Source organism: Malaclemys terrapin, chromosome 9, assembly GCF_027887155.1.
Source record: "Malaclemys terrapin pileata isolate rMalTer1 chromosome 9, rMalTer1.hap1, whole genome shotgun sequence".
Classification (NCBI taxonomy): domain Eukaryota; kingdom Metazoa; phylum Chordata; order Testudines; family Emydidae; genus Malaclemys; species Malaclemys terrapin.
This window is the reverse complement of record NC_071513.1, coordinates 98,780,742-98,797,808: the sequence shown is the minus strand read 5'-3', so window position 1 is coordinate 98,797,808 and position 17,067 is coordinate 98,780,742. Positions and strand designations below refer to the sequence as shown.

The window sequence follows — 17,067 nt, the reverse complement described above, 5'->3', positions numbered from 1 at the left end:
TGTCTCCATCCCAAGTGAATCTCTCCTGTCCTCAACACAAATGGCTACTTCCCCAAATCAACTGTCTCCTGCCATCTGTGGGACCTAGCACTGAATGTTGATGGATGTCATTGCCTCAGTTTGGCTGATGGCTGCTGACCTCTGTATCACATTCCATGCTTTAATGTGGCAGGCGTCATCTCAAGATGATACTGCTTGAGAGCTGGGTCGGCCCAGAGCAGTGCAAAAGGTACCTGTTATCTCATACGGGGCTCTAGGGCTGGTCTTGCAAAACATTATCTTAAATGCACAAGCCATGGGAAAGCCTACCTGTGCATCACCCATAGTTTATAATTCTTTGCCTTTAACTGTCACCACTGTCATCCTCTCAGTCCCAACTTGAGCTCTGGCTTTCAGAGTCTAAGCAGATCCCCAGATCTCCTGCTTTGTCAAATTAAATCCATCTAGTTAATTTCTTCCGTGAAACACAACTACATCCTCACACCTTCCATGACATACAGGCCCATTCATGATTCAAAGACAGCTAATAAAAATAAACAAACCATTAGTGTCAAATTTAAGGCATCCATTTTGGCTCATGTGTTGGATGTGTGTGTTGTACTTTGGTTTATTTTGGAGAAAGGGTCAAAACACTGGGCTACAGTCTCCAGCATCTCAAAGTGGACTTTAAGCAATTTTTTGTTGAATCCACGGGACGATGACCTCTTCCTGATAAAGGCAAGATAGCAACATCCTCTCCTTGAGACAGACTCTCGGTGACTCTCCATGATTGCTTTTCTGAGATGAAACGAGAAATATGTACGTGACAGATTTAAATTACAACACTATTCAAATCTATTTTAATTTGAGAAGGTGACTCTGAAACAAACCAAATATATGGGCCCTTAAAATACTGATCTGCCAGTTACACGAGGGACTTGTCCACTAAATCCTCTAGATCATTCAAAAGCAGAATAGGAAAGAAAATATAATCCATCTTTCAGAGCCATCCCCCTACAGCCCAGCCAATGTGAATATTAAACACTACCTCCAGCTTACATAAACGCTCTCTGCTAACTGCACAGGGGTAGTTCCGCTCTGCTGAGCAAGCAGAGTTTCACAACAGTCCGTGGATGTCACTTCTGTTTTTCCCCAAAAACCTTGTTTCTGCTTTTCTGGCCACCAGCTCTCTGGAGCAAAGACAGAACTTTACAAACCCCAAGATTTTAAAGGGAATCAACATCTCAATCCATACAACAGATTTAATATTTCTTTCTAAAAGGGCCCATCCAGGGAAGCCCGAGTGTGAGGACTACAGGAGGCAGGTCATATGGATCACCACTAGGTGGCTTATTGAGTCATCTCTGGCTTCTGCCCCAGGGTCCTACAGTTCTGGGCTCTGACATCTGGGAGAAAAGTGTCTGGTTCTCAGAGTTTTATATTATTTAGTAACTAAACTAACAAAAAAAAAAAAACCCTCACTGGAAATATACTTGTGGTTTAATGTTAACCAAATCACACTACAATAAAAGGGGTTAGTATCAAATCATCAAATTAATCTCATCAGATTAATATCAAATAAACCAACAATTCCTCATCAGCTTTATCTAATAACTTGGGAATGCAGCAGTCTTTGCTTAGCTACCACTCCCAAAATAACAGGGAATGATCAACCTTTCTCATTGATAGATGTATTTATATTCTGGTCAAATGGCTGATAAAGAGAGGGGCAGATCACAGCCAGGTTGAAATGAATATTTGGCCTGCAGCTCTAAAACTAGTTACGGGCACCTGCCCTGAAAATCTTGTGTTACAATTGTGGGTTGAGGCTCAGTTTGCACACAGGGTCTAGCTCCAACCTGGACACTGCTGTGACACCACCATTGCCAGCAGTCAGAACATGTCCGACTCCAGGGAACCCGAGGGAGGGAGGTACCACTTCAGACTATGCCAGCTACTGGGCTGCCTCAAAGCCCTCTCTGAGCTCCATTGGTTTGGCTGGGGCTGAGACTGCAACTGCCCCAGCCTTGGGGGCAGCTTTCCCATCAGCCAGCACTTTACCTGTCAGGTCTTGAGTCCTTGCAGAGAGATGGGTGGGCTCAGCGCTCGGCCTGTGTAGAGAGATGAGCCAGCTGATCACCTGCAGTGGCCCCAGGGGGTCTCATCTGCAAGCCTGCCCAAAGCAGGGCCCCAACTCCCCAGACTGACCCCTGAATCTCTCCTGCTCAGGCGTGCGTGGCACTGAGCTCCGAGGAGCTGGCGCGGCGGAAGAAGGCGCTGGCACGAGCTGCCTTATCTGGACGCAGCTTTTCGTCCCCGCACGGAGAGCTGGATGCCCATCGGCTGCGCAGGGCCCTGGAGAAGGTGTCCCAGAAGCGGAACCAGTCCTTGGAAGGGAAGCTGGATGAGATTGGGCCAGAGCTGCAGAGGCTGCGAAGGAGCCTGGCAGATTCCAGTGAGTGGTGTTACAGCAGGAGGGAGGCGCTGTGGGGCTGGAGCCCAAATTAGCTCAGGCCTCAGGGCAGCCCCCTCAGGATGGTGCAGGGGACTCAGGGCAGTCCCGTCCCCAGGGTGGAGCAAGGGACTGTACAAGCCCTGGGGGGCTGTCTCCCACTCTGCCCCCGGACTTCACTCTTGCTGTCTCCTAGGTAACTTGCTCTCGCCATCCCATCTGGACTGGGACATGTTGGTGGAGCCCCCGTATCTTTTCAGCGCGTCGCCCGCGGCTGAGCGCGGTGAGTGTGAGGGGGGTGCCTGTCTGCCCCTGCGATGCCAGGTGGTGATCCATGCCCTCAGTGCTGGGAAGCCCGTCTCCTGGGAAGTGACAGCCACCCTGGAGCCTCTGCTCCAAGCCAGGGACGGGGAGGGCAAAGAGGAGCTGCCACAAGAGTCATGTAAGGCCTGGGACAAACTGCTGCACCATCTGACTGCCAGCTCCGTCATCCGGGACCACGAGAATGTGGCACAGAGGGAAGCTGAGGTGGAGCACAGTGAGTATGTGCTTACCTGCATGCCCCCCCCACCCCGTTGGCTCCCCCCTCCCCGCCCAGCCTCACCCTGTGACTCTCTCTCAGGTTTCTCCCGGAGGCTCCGCCTGAAGGCCATTCAGTCCAGCAAGGCTTGCAACACGCCCTCCATCTACACCTGCCTGGTGCCTGTGGACTCCTCCACCCAGGAGGCCCTGCCCAGGGCCCTTGAGGTTCGCAATGCAGGTACGGCTCCCAGGATGGCACTGAGCTCCCCCCTGGTCCCCCAGCTCACCTCTAGGGACCCATGGGACTCTGTATGCACATGTGGATCTGCATGTGTCTGGGTCTGCCCGGCTCCATCCATGGGCCTGTCCGTGTGGCTGGGTCTGTCTGGGTTTGTCTCCCTGTCGGCACATGCTCAGGCATACATCTGTGTGTTCAGGTGTGTCTGGGGTCCAGGTGCAGAGATGTTTCAGGAAGGCAGCTGGCTATGCCGAGGACGGAGCTAGATTAGACTCCAAAGAACTGCCCAGAGAGTGGGAAAGCCGAGTGTGAGAGGACACATTAAAGGAACTGAGGCCCAGATCCTCAGAAGCACTTCATAGAGGATGTGGGCCTGAGCTCCTTGGGCTCAAAGCAGCAGTGGCCGGGGGGCCTGGGGACCCTCTGCAGGCTCTGAGCCCTGCTCTGTGGTGCAGCTTCCAGCTGATGGTGAGTGTGATTCCTTCCAGGGGGCCCTTCCAGCCATCCCCGAGGGTCCCAGGCTGGGATCCGGCGCCAACGCAGTCACTCAGTGGGCCTGGGACGACGGCGTGACTCAGAGGAGCTGGACGATGCTGTCATCTCTGCAGGTACCAGCCCAGCCCTGCATTGATAACCTGCCCCCGGCACGCTGTCCCACGCCCCTGAAACCCCAACACCGCCTCTCTAGAACCAGCCCTCTCGGGAAGGAACTGCCGCAAACCAGTGAGGCTTGTCCAGGCTCCTAGGGCAATGGCAGGCTCGCATCAGAGGGCTGTCAGCTCAAGGGGGCACTGATTTCAGCCACCCAGGATGGGAAACTAGGAGAGTCTGAGTAGCCTGGATCAAAGCATCAGGGGTTCTCTGGGCCACACCCAGCACCTTGAATTGGGAGCCAGGGCAGCTTACAGGGCCCTGGGGTGAGGTGCTCTCTGGAAGCCCACAGATGGCACTCCCAAGTGCATCCCTGTGCAGGTGCTGGGATCCTGGGGGTGGGCACAGCCTGTACATCAAATGGAGATGGAGACAGGGACAGCACTTCAGGCCACTGCTGCTGCACTGGGGACCAAGCCGGAGCCCTAGAGCCTGTGTGAACTAGGGAGGTTGTGGGTTCATGTCCTCAGTGGGCTGCAGGGGGGAGTTGGAGGGTCCCAGCACCCAGCGTAGTCTCTGAATTCTTGATTCTGTTTCAGAGCGAGACGAGACACCCGCTTCTCCCATCAGCGTCTCCTCTGCTGCCGGTGTCTGGGAAAAGCAAAGCTGCCCCGATGGTAAGTCCCATGCACAGCCCAGAGCTGTTGGGGGATCTGGGAAAGCAGGCTCTTTGAGGGTTAGACACTGCGCTGCTCCGCCCTATAGGAAAATCTTAGAGAGAGAGATGGGGCCCACGGCTGCTGCCAAGCCCCCAGGAGGTTGGAGCCTTAGTGTGAATCATCTCACAGCCCATTTGGATGTGTACTGTCCAACCCTCAGTCCCTTGTTGGGGTGTAACCTCTCGTGAGGGTCCCCTAACCCGTGTGGTTACGTTATCAGACTGCCTGCTGCCCTCGTCTGTTGTCCTGGGACTGGCCGGAACGGGCTGCTCTCCAACCTTGCTGCTCCAGCCAGTGCACAGATGCTGGCTCTCTTGTGGAGATAAAGGGTCTGATGAGAGGGTGGCTCCCATTTCCAGGAACGTAGGAGAACCTTGGGCGGGAGCCATAACCTCTCCACACTCCTGACCTGCCTGCAGTACCCTGGGGGAGTGCTGGGTTTGGGAAAGCAGCCCCTGCTGGGGACAAAAACTTCCCATCCTGCCCCGTATTGCACTTGGCAGGGGATGGAGTAATGTTCAGGTGGGGCATAGGCTGGGGAGAGGCACCAGCCTGCTGAGGCCTTGTGGATGGGGGCCCTCCACCTGTCCAGTTACCTCCTAGCGTGGCTGAGCTCTTCCCCCACAGGACAGGACGCGTTGGGGTCCTCTGTGGAGCTGTGCCGTGGTAGCAGGCAATTGTGGTGGGGATGGAGAAAGTAGGGGAGCCCAGGGGAGTGCAGCCCTATGGAGTGACCTTCTCTCCCCATGCCAGGTCCTGTGGCCAGTCCCTCTGCCACCTCCATGGGATCCCAGAAATCCATGGAGAACTTTGCTGGCTCCAGGTAGGCTTTCTAGACTGACTCTCTGGGGTGGGGGGGCTAGATGAGGGCCCCTTCCATGCAGAGGGGACCCTGCATTCAGCAGGAAAGGCCCCAGTCTGTTAGGGGGAGACCCCACCACTTCTTCACTGAGGGTCCCTCCCCCAAAACCTCCAATGCTTGAGCCCTGACCCTGCAGCACAGCAGGGGTTAATCTCGCCCCGTGCTGCTGCCAGTCCACCCTGCACTGCAGCGCGCATTGGCCTGGGGCCCAGCAGCCTCCTGGAGAGAGGCCAGCGTCGCCCTGCAGCTTGGTCACCTCGTCTCTTCAGCAGGAAGGAGCTGGAGAGGAACTGCTCCTGGCTAGGGCTGCTGCACCACGGAGGGGAGTTGGGTGTGTGTTCACTCAGTGTGGGGGGCTCACAGCCCTCCCAATGGACCTCCTGGGATGTCAGGTTCCAGCCACCTCCTCCCAGCAGGAGCTGATGAGCACAGCTCTCCCAACGCCAGCAGGATCCAGGCCATGCTGCTCACTGGTCTCTTCTCCTGGCAGGTTCAGTCTCAGCAGGATCAGGGGCCACGGCCTAGCGCTGCGGCCACAGTGCCTGACCCCAGCAAGTGAGCTCTCCAAGGACAGTGCCATCCATGACTACCTCCCACTGGTAAGGACCCTGCACTGCCATCCCAGCTCCTCCCCTAGGGTACTCCACTCCCAGCCATCCCACCCCGGACCTGCAATCAAACCTGCGTCTCCTACATGATGGAGCAGACTAGTAATGACAAGGCCAGGATCCACCCCAATCCCAACCCCAGTCTCATGGGAGCCAGGGCTCCTGCAGAGCTGCCCCCACCACTGCGTGGTATTGCCAGAGGTTAGGCTCCAAAGCACGGAGTCAACACTGTGTGCACGCCCCATGGCAGGCCTCACCGCTGTACAGGGGAAACTGCTGCTGCCACAGCCTTCCCTACCTGCTCCACCCCAGCTCAGACCCAGAGCGTCCGTGTGACGGGGACAGACCTATGTTAGCTGTTACCACTCGCGAAAGAGAACTCGGAGCATTGTCAGTGCTCTGAAAACATCCGCTCAATGTGCAGCGGCAGTCCAAAAAGCTACCGGTGGTAGGAACCATTAGGCAAAGGAGAGAGAATAAAACTGAAAATATCACAATGCCACTCTATAAATCCATGGTGCGCCCACCCCTGGAATCCTGCCTGCAGCTCTGGTCTCCCCATCTCAGCAAAGTGATATTAGCATTGGAAAAGGTACAGAGAAGGGCAACAAAAATGATTAAGGGTTCAGAACAGCTTCCATAGGAGGAGAGATTAAAAAGACTGGGACTTCTCAGCTTGGAAAAGAGACGACTAAGAGGGGATATGACTGAGGTCTATAAAATCATGACTGGTGTGGAGACAGTGAATAACAAAGTGTTATTTACAGTCCCAGTTCGTCGCATCTCTCCCTCACTTTGAGACCGAACTGAGCGGGGTCACTTTAGCCAGTGACCCGGGGAAGTTCGAACCTACCCCCATTATTTACTTCTTCACATAACACAAGAACCAGGGGATACCCAATGAAATTAACAGGCAGCAGGTTTAAAACAAGCAAAGGAAGTATTTCTTCCAACGCACAGTCAGCCTGTGGAACTTGTTGCCAGGGATGTTGTGGCGGCCAAAACTATAATGGGATTAAAAAAGGAATTTGATAAGTTCACAGAGGATGGGTCCATCAATGGCTATTAGCCAGGATGGGCAGCGATGCAACCCCCTGCTCTGGGTGGCCCTAGCCTCTGTTTGCCTGAAGCTGGGAGTGAATGACTCAATGATGCCTGTTCTGTTCATTCCCTCTGAAGCACCTGTCACAGGACACTGGGCTGGACGGACCATTGGTCTGACCCAGCCTGGCCATTCTTACGTTCGTACATAAAGAGCCTGGGCCCAGCGCTGGGCTTCCCCAACACTGCTGCTTTTGACAGGATGGCTGGCACAGTGCCAGCGTCAGCAAAAGGGCTGCCTGGTTCACAAGCACTGCCTCTCAGACTGCCCTACTGCAGCCAGGAGACCCCCCCCCACACACACACACACACCCTGGGGCTCTGGAGTGAGTGCAGGACCCCTCCTCTACACCCGAGGCACCATGCAGTGTCTCAGACGCTGGCCCTGTGCAGTGAATGTGAGATGCTCCCCCCAGCCAGCGCGCTGTAACGCCCTCTCCTCCCCCCCAGGTGCGGCTGCAGCAGGCCCTGGGCACCTTCCAGCTGACGGAAAGCTTCTCCGAAGTGGTGCAGATCCCGCTGGACCGGCTGCGCCGTGCCTCGCCGTATGCCTCGCACCGCGCCAGCCTCAGCCCTGGCTCCTGCACCTCCCCCTGGGCACTCGTTGCCAAGGGCAGCCCTGACGGCGGCCCAAAGCAAGTGGCCAGCCAGCCCTCTCCAGAGGGCGTGGAGCCTGCCAGAGGCAGCCAGGAGGGGGCGCCAGAACCAGGCTCGCCCCATTCGCACAGCACCTGCTCTGAGGTCCTAAGCACCACCATCTGGCCGCAGGCAGACAGCGGGCGCGGCTCCGAGACCGACGCCTGCGACCACTCGCCTGTCACCTCCGAAGCCGTCAGCCTGCAGGAGGTGGTGCTCGAGGCCGACGAGGGGGACCTGGAGAGTGCCAGCTGGGCCACGGCGGTGGCACTGGCCTGGCTGGAGCACCGCTGCGCCGGCTTCTTTGTAGAATGGGAGCTGCTGGCCGCCAAGGCAGACGCCTGGCTCCGGGCGCAGCAGCTGCCGGAGAGCGTGGATGTGGGCTCCCTGAAAGGAGCAGCGCGTCACCTCTTCCTGCTGCTGCGCCACTGGGACGAGAATATCAAGCTGAACATGCTGTGCTACAACCCCAGCAACATGTGAGGGGAGGGGCAGGGCCAGGGCGCCACGTGGTGCCAATAAAGAGGTTTGGTTCAGACCTGCTGTGCCCACAGCTCCTTCCCCTCCTGAGCTGCCCCTGGGGGGCGCTTCCCTCTGAGATGGGCAGGCCCCATCCGCTCCGGCAGCCAGCTCCCTCCCCCCATCAGTACTGCTCCTGGGACCGGGAGCCGCACTCGGCCTCCTGCTGGGGGGCTGGGGTAGCCCAACGAGCAGCAGAAGGGTTTGGAAGCAAGTGAGGTGCAGGCAGCGCTGGGAGAAAAGGAGGCATATGATGCCCCCCCCCTCGCTCTCTGCTCACGTAGGCCCAGGCCCCTAGCACACTGCACCCCCAGCGGGTGGGGCAGTCCCCTTACCCCCATTCTGAAGGTGGGGAAACAAACAGCGGAGGCAAAAGGCCCTTGTGCTCTGTAAAAGCAACTCCAGGCTGCTAGGGGACCAGGTTCCCGAATGATTCCGTGGTGTAGGGGCAATGGGACTGAGCACGGGCCGGGGGGGCGATGCTTATCCCCACGTGTGGTCCTAGCTCCTCTAAGACTGACCGAGTTTTAAGCACATCGAGGGCCAGCCACATTGTTCCCTGAAATGGGTGTCGTTGCAGGTACCCCTCAGGGACTTGCCCCAGGAGGCCTCCCTCCCAGAGCTGCCCTCTGCCACCCAGCACTAACCATACTCCCGCCCAAGGCTGAGAATGGAACCCAGGAGTCCTGGATCCCAGGCCACTGCTCTAGCCATTACACCCCCCTCCCCCCCAAAAGCAGGGCAGCTGCTCCATCCTGTGAAATGGTGCCCCCGGCCCAGCAGCAGCAAGAGCCAGACAGATCAGTGCAGGCCGGGGGCAGGAGAGCCCACGGGGGCGTTGCCACGTTTATTGAGGAAATCCCATATAACAGGTGTCCCGGGGGGGCCTGCTCCACTCGGCCGCTGGGTAGGACAGGCAGTGCCACCAGCTGAGCGGCACCTGCGGAACAGCCTGGGGCATCGTCCCACCCAGGCTGAATCTCCAGTTCCAGCTCCTGGGGGAGGGGCTGCAGGTCCCAGCGTCCAGCTGCCCATGGTCTTACTCTGTCTTTTTCAGGGAGGGGGTCGTTTTCTGGGCAGCGGGAGGGCCCTGTGGCTCCAGGGGGGCAGTGGTGCCGTACCAGAGCTGCAGAAGGATGATCCCGTGACAGAGGTGCAGGGAGGCTGAGCTGCAAAGCGTGGAGGGGTACGTGTTCCACGAGAGCTCGATGAGGCCCAGGATGAGAACCCTACAATGGGAGAGAACTGGGTCAGCGCTGGGAGTCAGACTCCCTCCCTCCCCCACAGGAGAGAGAACACCCTTCAGCTCCTCACCCTGCTATCCCAGCCCTGAGGGGCTCCCCTGTCACACAGATCTGCCAATACCCCTCACTCCCGACCCGCAGCCCCCTGCTAGCCCAGTCCTGGGCTCCCCCGTCGCACAGAGCGGCCGATACCCCTCACTCCCAACCCGCAGCCCCTGCTAGCCCAGCCCTGAGGGGCTCCCCTGTCACACAGATCTGCCGATAACCCTCACTCCCGACCCACAGCCCGCTGCTAGCCCAGCCCTGAGGGGCTCCCCTGTCACACAGAGTGGCCGATACCCCTCACTCCTGACCCGCAGCCCTCTGCTATCCCAGCCCTGGGCTCCCCCCGTCATACGATCTGCCGATACCCCTCACTCCCGACCCGCAGCCCCCTGCTATCCCAGCCCTGAGGGGCTCCCCCGTCATACGGATCTGCCGATACCCCTCACTCCTGACCCGCAGCCCCCTGCTATCCCAGCCCTGGGGTCCCCCTTCACACGGATCTGCTGGTGCCCCTCAATCCCGACCCACAGCCCGCTGCTAGCCCAGCCCTGAGGGGCTCCCCTGTCACAGAGATCTGCCGATACCCCTCACTCTCAACCCGCAGCCCCCTGCTACACAGAGCGGCCGATACCCCTCACTCCTGACCCGCAGCCCCCTGCTATCCCAGTCCTGGGCTCCCCCTGTCATACGGATCTGCTGATACCCCTCACTCCTGACCCGCAGCCTCCTGCTAGCCCAGCCCTGGGCTCCCCCCATCACGTGGATCAGCTGGTGCCCCTCAATCCCGACCCACAGTCCCCTGCTATCCCAGCCCTGGGGTTCCCCGTCACACGGATCTGCCGATACCCCTCACTCCCAACCCACAGCCCCTGCGACCCTGGCCCTTGCCCTTTCCTCAGCAGAGATGACTAATCAAGCAGAGTTGCGATGTGGATAATTACCCGGGAGGAACCCACACAGCCCCTCGTTTGCTCCGGTTTATGGCACCAGTGAAGGCCAGGGCCTGCCCTGTGCAGCACCAGCAGCGGGCGGGATTCCCAGGAGCTGGGGGCAGGACACTGGGGCACAAAGGGAGGTCGGCCCCACTTCCCTCCCAGGCACGTACCTCAGCAGGTGGCTGAGCTTCCCAGCGGGCGTGCACCACAGCAGGTAGGGGAGCGTGTGGAAATACCACACATAGAACTGGTAGTGCAGGGACCGGCTGCAGCAAACGCCGATGAAGTTGGAGGTGAAGAGAACGAAGACGACCTGTGCACTGCCGTTAAGGAGGGAACGGAGCTGCCGGCTCCAAGGCCTGTCCTCCCACCCCAGGCTGGGGCTCCAGGCATGTGACCAAATCCCAGAGACACAAGGCTGCATCGGGAGCGGCTGCTTCCCCGCTCCTAACCCAGTGTGGGGGAAGCTCCCAAACAGCCCCCAGGACGCCTGGGTCTACCCAGCGTGGCACGGCTAAGAACCCAGAGATGCTCGCATCAAGGCCTCCTCAAGCCCATGGCCTTTGGGCGCTCCCTGCCCTGCCCTAGCCTCCATCGCCAGCTCCAGGGTAAGGATATGGTTGGCCGTCAGGGGCTGGGGCGGACTCTTCCTCTCTGCTGGATCCTTCAGCAGTGACAGGAGACTCCGCTCAGACCTGCAGGGGAGAAGGACAAGCACAGGACCCCTCAGGCCCAGCCTTGGCACAGAGGCCACAGACACCCCCTCCTCCCCGCCATGAACTGGCCACTCCGAGACAATACAGCCAGCAATGGCTTCACGGAGCCGGGGGCCCAGGTCTGAATGGGGGAGACCCCAAAAATGCACTAAAGTTCTCCTCCCCCCAGGCAGGGATCCCTGTGGGTGGGCTGCCCCAGCCTCCTCTCCAAATCACCTTGCGGCGTAGCGCCTGCAGGGAAACCTCAGGGATCCGGTGCTCTGTACCCAGCGCCCCGTTCCCTGCCGGGATCTCACCTGTGCCACCGGTGCAGGGCAAAGAGTCCCAGGGCGCCCAGGTGGGCCGCGAGCAGCGCCAGATGGAAGGCCCGATGCTGGAAAACCTCCTCCGGCAGGAACCGCCAGTTCACCGTCCACTTGAAAAGGAACTGGCGGCCCAGGTCAAAAGAGCGGGTCATGTATCCAACGGGGTTCTCCAGCAGGAAGGGCAGCCCCAGGACCACCTGCAAGTGAGATCCCCGAACCATGAGAGCAGCTCCCCAGCCAGGACCCTCCCAGGTATCTCGCCGGAAGCCCCTAAGTGCTGGGGGTCGGGATTGATGGGCAGGGGAGCAGCAGGGGGCTGTGGATCGGGGTTGAGGGGCATTGGCAGAGGTGTGGTGGGAGCAGGGGCATTGGCAGAGCTGTGGCAAGAAGCTCACACAGCTTTCTCCAGGCGTGTTCTGTGTGATTTTGGGTCTCTTGCCTGGGGAGACACTGAATGGCTGAGGATACTAAGTGCGAGTTTGTGAGGGGGCTCTGGGTGGAGATGGTCTTCCCCCGAATCTCCCTCTCTACCCCCCCATCCACCTTCCTGATTTGCCCCGTCCCCCACGCGTCTCTGGGTGCTGGGCCTCTTGGGCTCAGCCTGGCAGAGTCAGGCGCGTCCGTGCAGGAGGCATCAGAGACCCACGGACCGGTCTGGCCAAGCAGCTGGCCCCAGCTGTGCAGAGCCCCAGCGTTCGCCTGGGCTGGGCCAGTCCCACGGGGCGGGTTACCTGCAGCAGTGCGCAGATGGAGAGCTTGGGGATGGTGCCCAGGAGGCCAAAGCGCCAGAGGAGCAGGAAGAGGAGCCCTGGAGCGAAGAGCAGGACGTTCATCTTCACCGACACGGCCAGGCTGAGGGGAGGGAGAGAGTCATTGCAGCTCACCAGGGCCCTGCCTGCAGGCTGCCCCCCACACAGGTTCCACAGCTCCAGTGCCCTAACGGACCCTATTCCAGCGCTGTGACGGTGCTGAGGCTGGTGGGGGAGGGCCCTGGATGAAAGACGGGGCAGTGAGAGGAGAAAGGCAGCTGCCCATCCTGAGGGGAACGGAGCCAGGGGAACGTGGGCTGAGGGGGTACATGCTGCGTCTCCTGAAACGCAGGCCGAGCGGCTCAGGTAGGTGCTACTGGGGGCATGAGGACCCGGCCCAACTGCAGCGCGACTGGCTCAGACAGGCGCTGTCGGGGGCATGTCCTCCCTCGCCCGTGGCTTATGCATCTGGGCCGTTTCCAAATCCTGCTGCTTCTCCATGCTCAGCATCTCCAAAATCCATCCTTTCCTCTTCATCCCCACGGCCAAATGTCCTGCTCGAGCGATCGCTGCCGCCTCCTCTCTGGCCTCCCAAATGCCCCCACCACCCTCTCTCCAGCCCGCACAAAGTGCTTCTCCGAGAGGCCTCGTCCTGGCCCAGGGGTTTGATCAGGTCAGTCCCAGTAGAGGATCCCACCACTGGCTCCTCCAACATCACAGCCACCCAAGCTCTGGGGAAGTGCCCGTCCCTGCTCATCCTCCCTCATCTGCTTGGCGCTGCCCCTCCCCATCCCCTCTGCTCTGCTAAGACTCCCAATGCGGATTCCTGTGTGCAGTGACTTAAGGGACCCTGCCCTACCCATGTCTCACTCCCCCTGAGGGCACATCCACGCTGCCAGCTGACTCGGGCCAGCCGCGGGTATCTAGCTGCAGGGTAGATGGACCCTTAGAGCCCCACCTCTGTCAGGCTGCTGGAGTCAATCTTGCTGATCTGAGCAGAAGTTACCTATGCTCGTTCCCCTTCCCCAAGCTCTATCCGTGACCGGGAGCTCATGGGAGCAGTGACCGCCTCCAGTGTGGACTTGCTGCGCTCCTCAGCTCCAGAGGCCTCGTGTCCTGGAGCAGGGAGGGGTCAGTCCTGACCCAGAACAACCCACGAGAATCCGACACTCCCCAGCCAAAGGAAGGGGTCCAGAGGCTCACGCCTTGTGGTTTGGGGGAGCAGGGGGGACCCACCTGAAGAAGCAGCAGCCCCAGGACCAGCGCTCTTCCAGGAAGAGGTTGACCGCGAGGAAGAGGATGGCCATGGCGACGGGGTCGTTAAAGAGTCGCAGGATGTAGATGGAGTGGATGCGGTAAGAGGCGCAGCACATGAAGAAGAAAACATAGGGGGGAACCTACGAGCAGAGACAGAGGCGGCCATTACTGCAGCCCAGCCCCCACTGATACTCGTCAGTCCTGACCCACCACCCCCTGGTATCCCAGCCCTGCCAATGCCCCTCAACGCCGACCCGCAGCCCCCGCTATCCCAGCCCTGGGTTCCACCCACCTCTGCCAATGCCCCGCACTCCCGACCTGCAGCCCCCTGCTATCCCAGCCTTGCTCCCTCCCCCCCAGCTCTGCCAATGCCCCTGTCCCAACCTGCAGCCCCCTGCTATCCCAGCCCTGTCCCCTCCCCCCCAGCTCTGCCAATGCCCCTCAATCCTGATCTGCAGCCCCCTGCTATCCCAGCCCTGCCCCCCCCAGCTCTGCCAATGCCCCTGTCCCAACCTGCAGCCCGCTGCTATCCCAGCCCTGCCCACCCCCCACAGCCCTGCCAATGCCCCGCACTCCCGACCTGCAGCCCCCTGCTATCCCAGCCTTGCTCCCTCCCCCCCAGCTCTGCCAATGCCCCTGTCCCAACCTGCAGCCCCCTGCTATCCCAGCCCTGCCCCCTCCCCCCCAGCTCTGCCAATGCCCCTCAATCCTGATCTGCAGCCCCCTGCTATCCCAGCCCTGCCCCCCCCAGCTCTGCCAATGCCCCGTCCCAACCTGCAGCAGTCTCTCATCCCTACCACCAGCTCTGTCAATGCCCTTCTCCTCAGATACGTCGCTCCTTTGCTACTCCAGTCTTGCCCCCCACCCCTGCTGATCCTCCGCACACAGCCAGAGCTCTGCACAGTGCGGATGTGCTCAGAGGCTGCAGCTGTGATTGTTCCGTTGGGCCCCGTGTGGCTTTGGCCCTGGCAGGTGGCGTCTCACCTTCCTGGTCCGGCTGTAGATGCGGAAGACGAGCAGCAGCGTCACGAGATAGAGCGCGCCAAAGAGATACTGCGCCAGACGGATGTTGGTGCCGCGGTTGGTGATGTAGTAGAGACCCAGGAAGATGTAAACAAACCCGGCGGGGTAACTACAGAGAGAGACGGGAGTGAGGGGCCGGGGCAGCCTGGGTAGGTGGGAAGGGGACCTGGCCAATGGACAGCTCCCTCCCAAGAGCCCCCTCCCTAAAGACTCAGGCCCAATCCACCTCTTTGACACACACTTCCCTTCCTTAGCCAGCAGGAAGCCCCTGCCCCCAGGATTGGTCCCTCAAGTCCCCAGCTCCCTCCCATCCCTTCCCGTACTCACACCAGGGGCCCGGTATCTCCCTTCAGCTGGGTGTAGTCCAAGGTCCCGTTAACGACTCCCTCCACCTCATCCATGTAGGCTTTCCAGTCGATCTCTGTGTCTGTGGGGAAAGCAAGCGGCTCAGCAGCGTCTCATCACAGACAGGTGCTAGGAGGGGGCTGGGAAAACGTGATCATTCCCCAGCCCTACGGGGTGGGAGACCGACACCAAGCCAGGTCCTTGCCCCATGGGACTTCCCAACTAGGTAACACCAGAGGAGCAGCCCAGGCAGAGAGCTGGAGACAGGCACTACGGGGTTAAGTAAGGAGCGATCACAGGGAGGGCCAGTGAGAGGAGCTGGGGGGTGGGGTGGGGCAGGACACTGAGGGCCAGAAGCTTGAATTTGACATAACAATGAAAAACTAGCCCACAGCAGCCTCAAGGGTCCCCCCCACAGCTCTGCCGATGCCCCTCGGCCTCGACCCGCAGCCCCTGTTACCCCAGCCCTGAGCTCCCCGCCCACAGCTCTGCCAATGCCCCTCAATCCCGACCTGCAGCCCCCTGCTACCCCAGCCCTGGGCTCCCCCACACACAGCTCTGCCAGTGCCCCTCAAGCCCGACCCGCAGCCCCCTGCTACCCGAGCCCTGAGCTCCCCGCCCACAGCTCTGCTGATGCCCCTCAGCCCCGACCCGCAGCCCCCTGCCACCCCAGCCCTGAGCTCCCCGCCCACAGCTCTGCCAGTGCCCCTCAAGCCCGACCCACAGCCCCCTGCTGTCCCATCCCTGAGCTCCCCCCCACAGCTCTGCCAGTGCCCCTCAACCCCGACCCGCAGCCCCCTGCTACTCCAGCCCTGAGTTCCCCACACACAGCTCTGCCGGTGCCCCTCAAGCCCGACCCACAGCCCCCTGCTACCCCAGCCCTGAGTTCCCCACACACAGCTCTGCTGGTGCCCCTCAACCCCAATCCACAGCCCCTATTATCCCAGCCCTGGGCTCCCCCACACACAGCTCTGCCGGTGCCCCTCAGCTCTGACCCGCAGCCCTGGTCGCGGGTCCCGGTCCGGTCCCGGGCCGGCCCAGCTCCCCCTCGCCGCCCTGTAGGAAACGCGCCGGGCCACTCACATGCCACCCTCTGTATGACCCAGTGCGTGACCCCCACCTCCGCCAGGCAGAGCCAGGCGGCCACCAGCCCCGTGTACTGGGGCGCCAGGAGCACCCGGTGCTTCTCCTGCCAGGCTCGCCGCAGGCCCTGGCGCAGCGAGCCCGGCCCCGCCGCCCCTTTCCGCCGGAGCCCTGAGCCGGGAGCGGGAGCCATCGTCCGCCCTGCCCGGGCCAGGCTGCCAACTCCCGGCCCCGGTGTCACCGGCTAAGGGCTCCCCCACTTCGGGAGGAAACACGCAGCCGTCCCAGGGAGGCCGGTCCCCCAGGCCCTCGGGCGGGGCTGGGATGGGGCCGTGTCAGGAGTTTGCCCTGGGCCCAGCCACGTGTTGCTTGGGGCTGCCCAGAGACAGGCAAAGCCGGCAGGGTCAGGCCACCCCGCCCCTGTGCTATGGGGCCATGGCCAAGAGCCATCCCCGTCCCTGGCTGTGATTCGTTCCCGTGCCCATAGCGAACGCGGGGGCGGCACATAGGCGGGGCTGGCTCCGGGCTGTTCCAGGCTGGTGAGAGCACCGGGGCTGGCTCAGCTGTTGGCTCAGTTGCCACATTTTTAAATGTCCCGACCAAGCTGGGCCTCCTAAATCCCCAGTGGCTGGTGTTGGCAACATTGGAATCACCCTGCTCAGTGGTTTGAGCATTGGCTGCTAAACCCAGGGTTGTGAGTTCAATCCCTGAGGGGGGTATTTAATGAACTGGGGTTTAAAAAAAAAACACAACTGTGTTGGACTATATGATCTCCTGAGGTCCCTTCCAACCCTGATAGTCTATGATCTTCCCTCGCAGCCTGGCTTGGCAGGGTGTGGGGAAGCAGCTGATGCACCTCCACCCAGAGGCAGCTGCATTTCACTGCCGGGGGGGGGGGGGTGTCGCTGTATCAATAGGTGTCCTGCCCCATCCCCGACCCCGAGGGGCTGCATTCTGGGCTGGGATCCTGGTACCTGTGGCGTGAAAGGCACCATGATTCATCAGTGCCCCTGACCCCAGCGTCCAAGGGGTGGGTTAAGTAGTGCATGGGGGTGACAGAAGGGACGGGGGATGCTGACATAGGGCACGGAGGGGGGCTCTGGAGGGGGTCCCCGGGGGAAACATCGCCTCCTTCTGT

General features: G+C 60.4%; 2 protein-coding genes across 4 annotated transcripts in view; one reads left to right on the top strand and one right to left on the bottom strand.

The window, feature by feature from the left end:
* Window positions 1-8,246, top strand: part of VWA5B2 (von Willebrand factor A domain containing 5B2) — a 55,506-nt gene extending 47,260 nt beyond the window's left edge. For all 3 annotated transcript variants that reach the window (XM_054040746.1, XM_054040747.1, XM_054040745.1), the window contains 8 exons: window positions 2,209-2,434; window positions 2,628-2,969; window positions 3,054-3,191; window positions 3,680-3,799; window positions 4,382-4,459; window positions 5,255-5,324; window positions 5,854-5,962; window positions 7,523-8,246. In XM_054040746.1, coding sequence (XP_053896721.1) covers window positions 2,209-2,434; window positions 2,628-2,969; window positions 3,054-3,191; window positions 3,680-3,799; window positions 4,382-4,459; window positions 5,255-5,324; window positions 5,854-5,962; window positions 7,523-8,191 — 1,752 coding nt within the window. In that variant the 3' untranslated portion in view covers window positions 8,192-8,246. The remainder of the gene's footprint in view (window positions 1-2,208; window positions 2,435-2,627; window positions 2,970-3,053; window positions 3,192-3,679; window positions 3,800-4,381; window positions 4,460-5,254; window positions 5,325-5,853; window positions 5,963-7,522) is intronic.
* Window positions 8,247-9,032: 786 nt separating this feature from the next.
* ALG3 (ALG3 alpha-1,3- mannosyltransferase) lies at window positions 9,033-16,181 on the bottom strand. The gene is made up of 9 exons (XM_054039510.1): window positions 15,930-16,181; window positions 14,829-14,928; window positions 14,463-14,610; window positions 13,458-13,618; window positions 12,204-12,324; window positions 11,464-11,669; window positions 11,071-11,146; window positions 10,622-10,767; window positions 9,033-9,456 (listed from the first exon to the last, which is right to left on the bottom strand). The coding sequence occupies exons 1-9, from the start codon at window positions 16,120-16,122 to the stop codon at window positions 9,267-9,269; spliced, it is 1,341 nt and encodes a 446-aa protein (XP_053895485.1). The 5' UTR covers window positions 16,123-16,181; the 3' UTR covers window positions 9,033-9,266.
* Window positions 16,182-17,067: the final 886 nt, after the last annotated feature.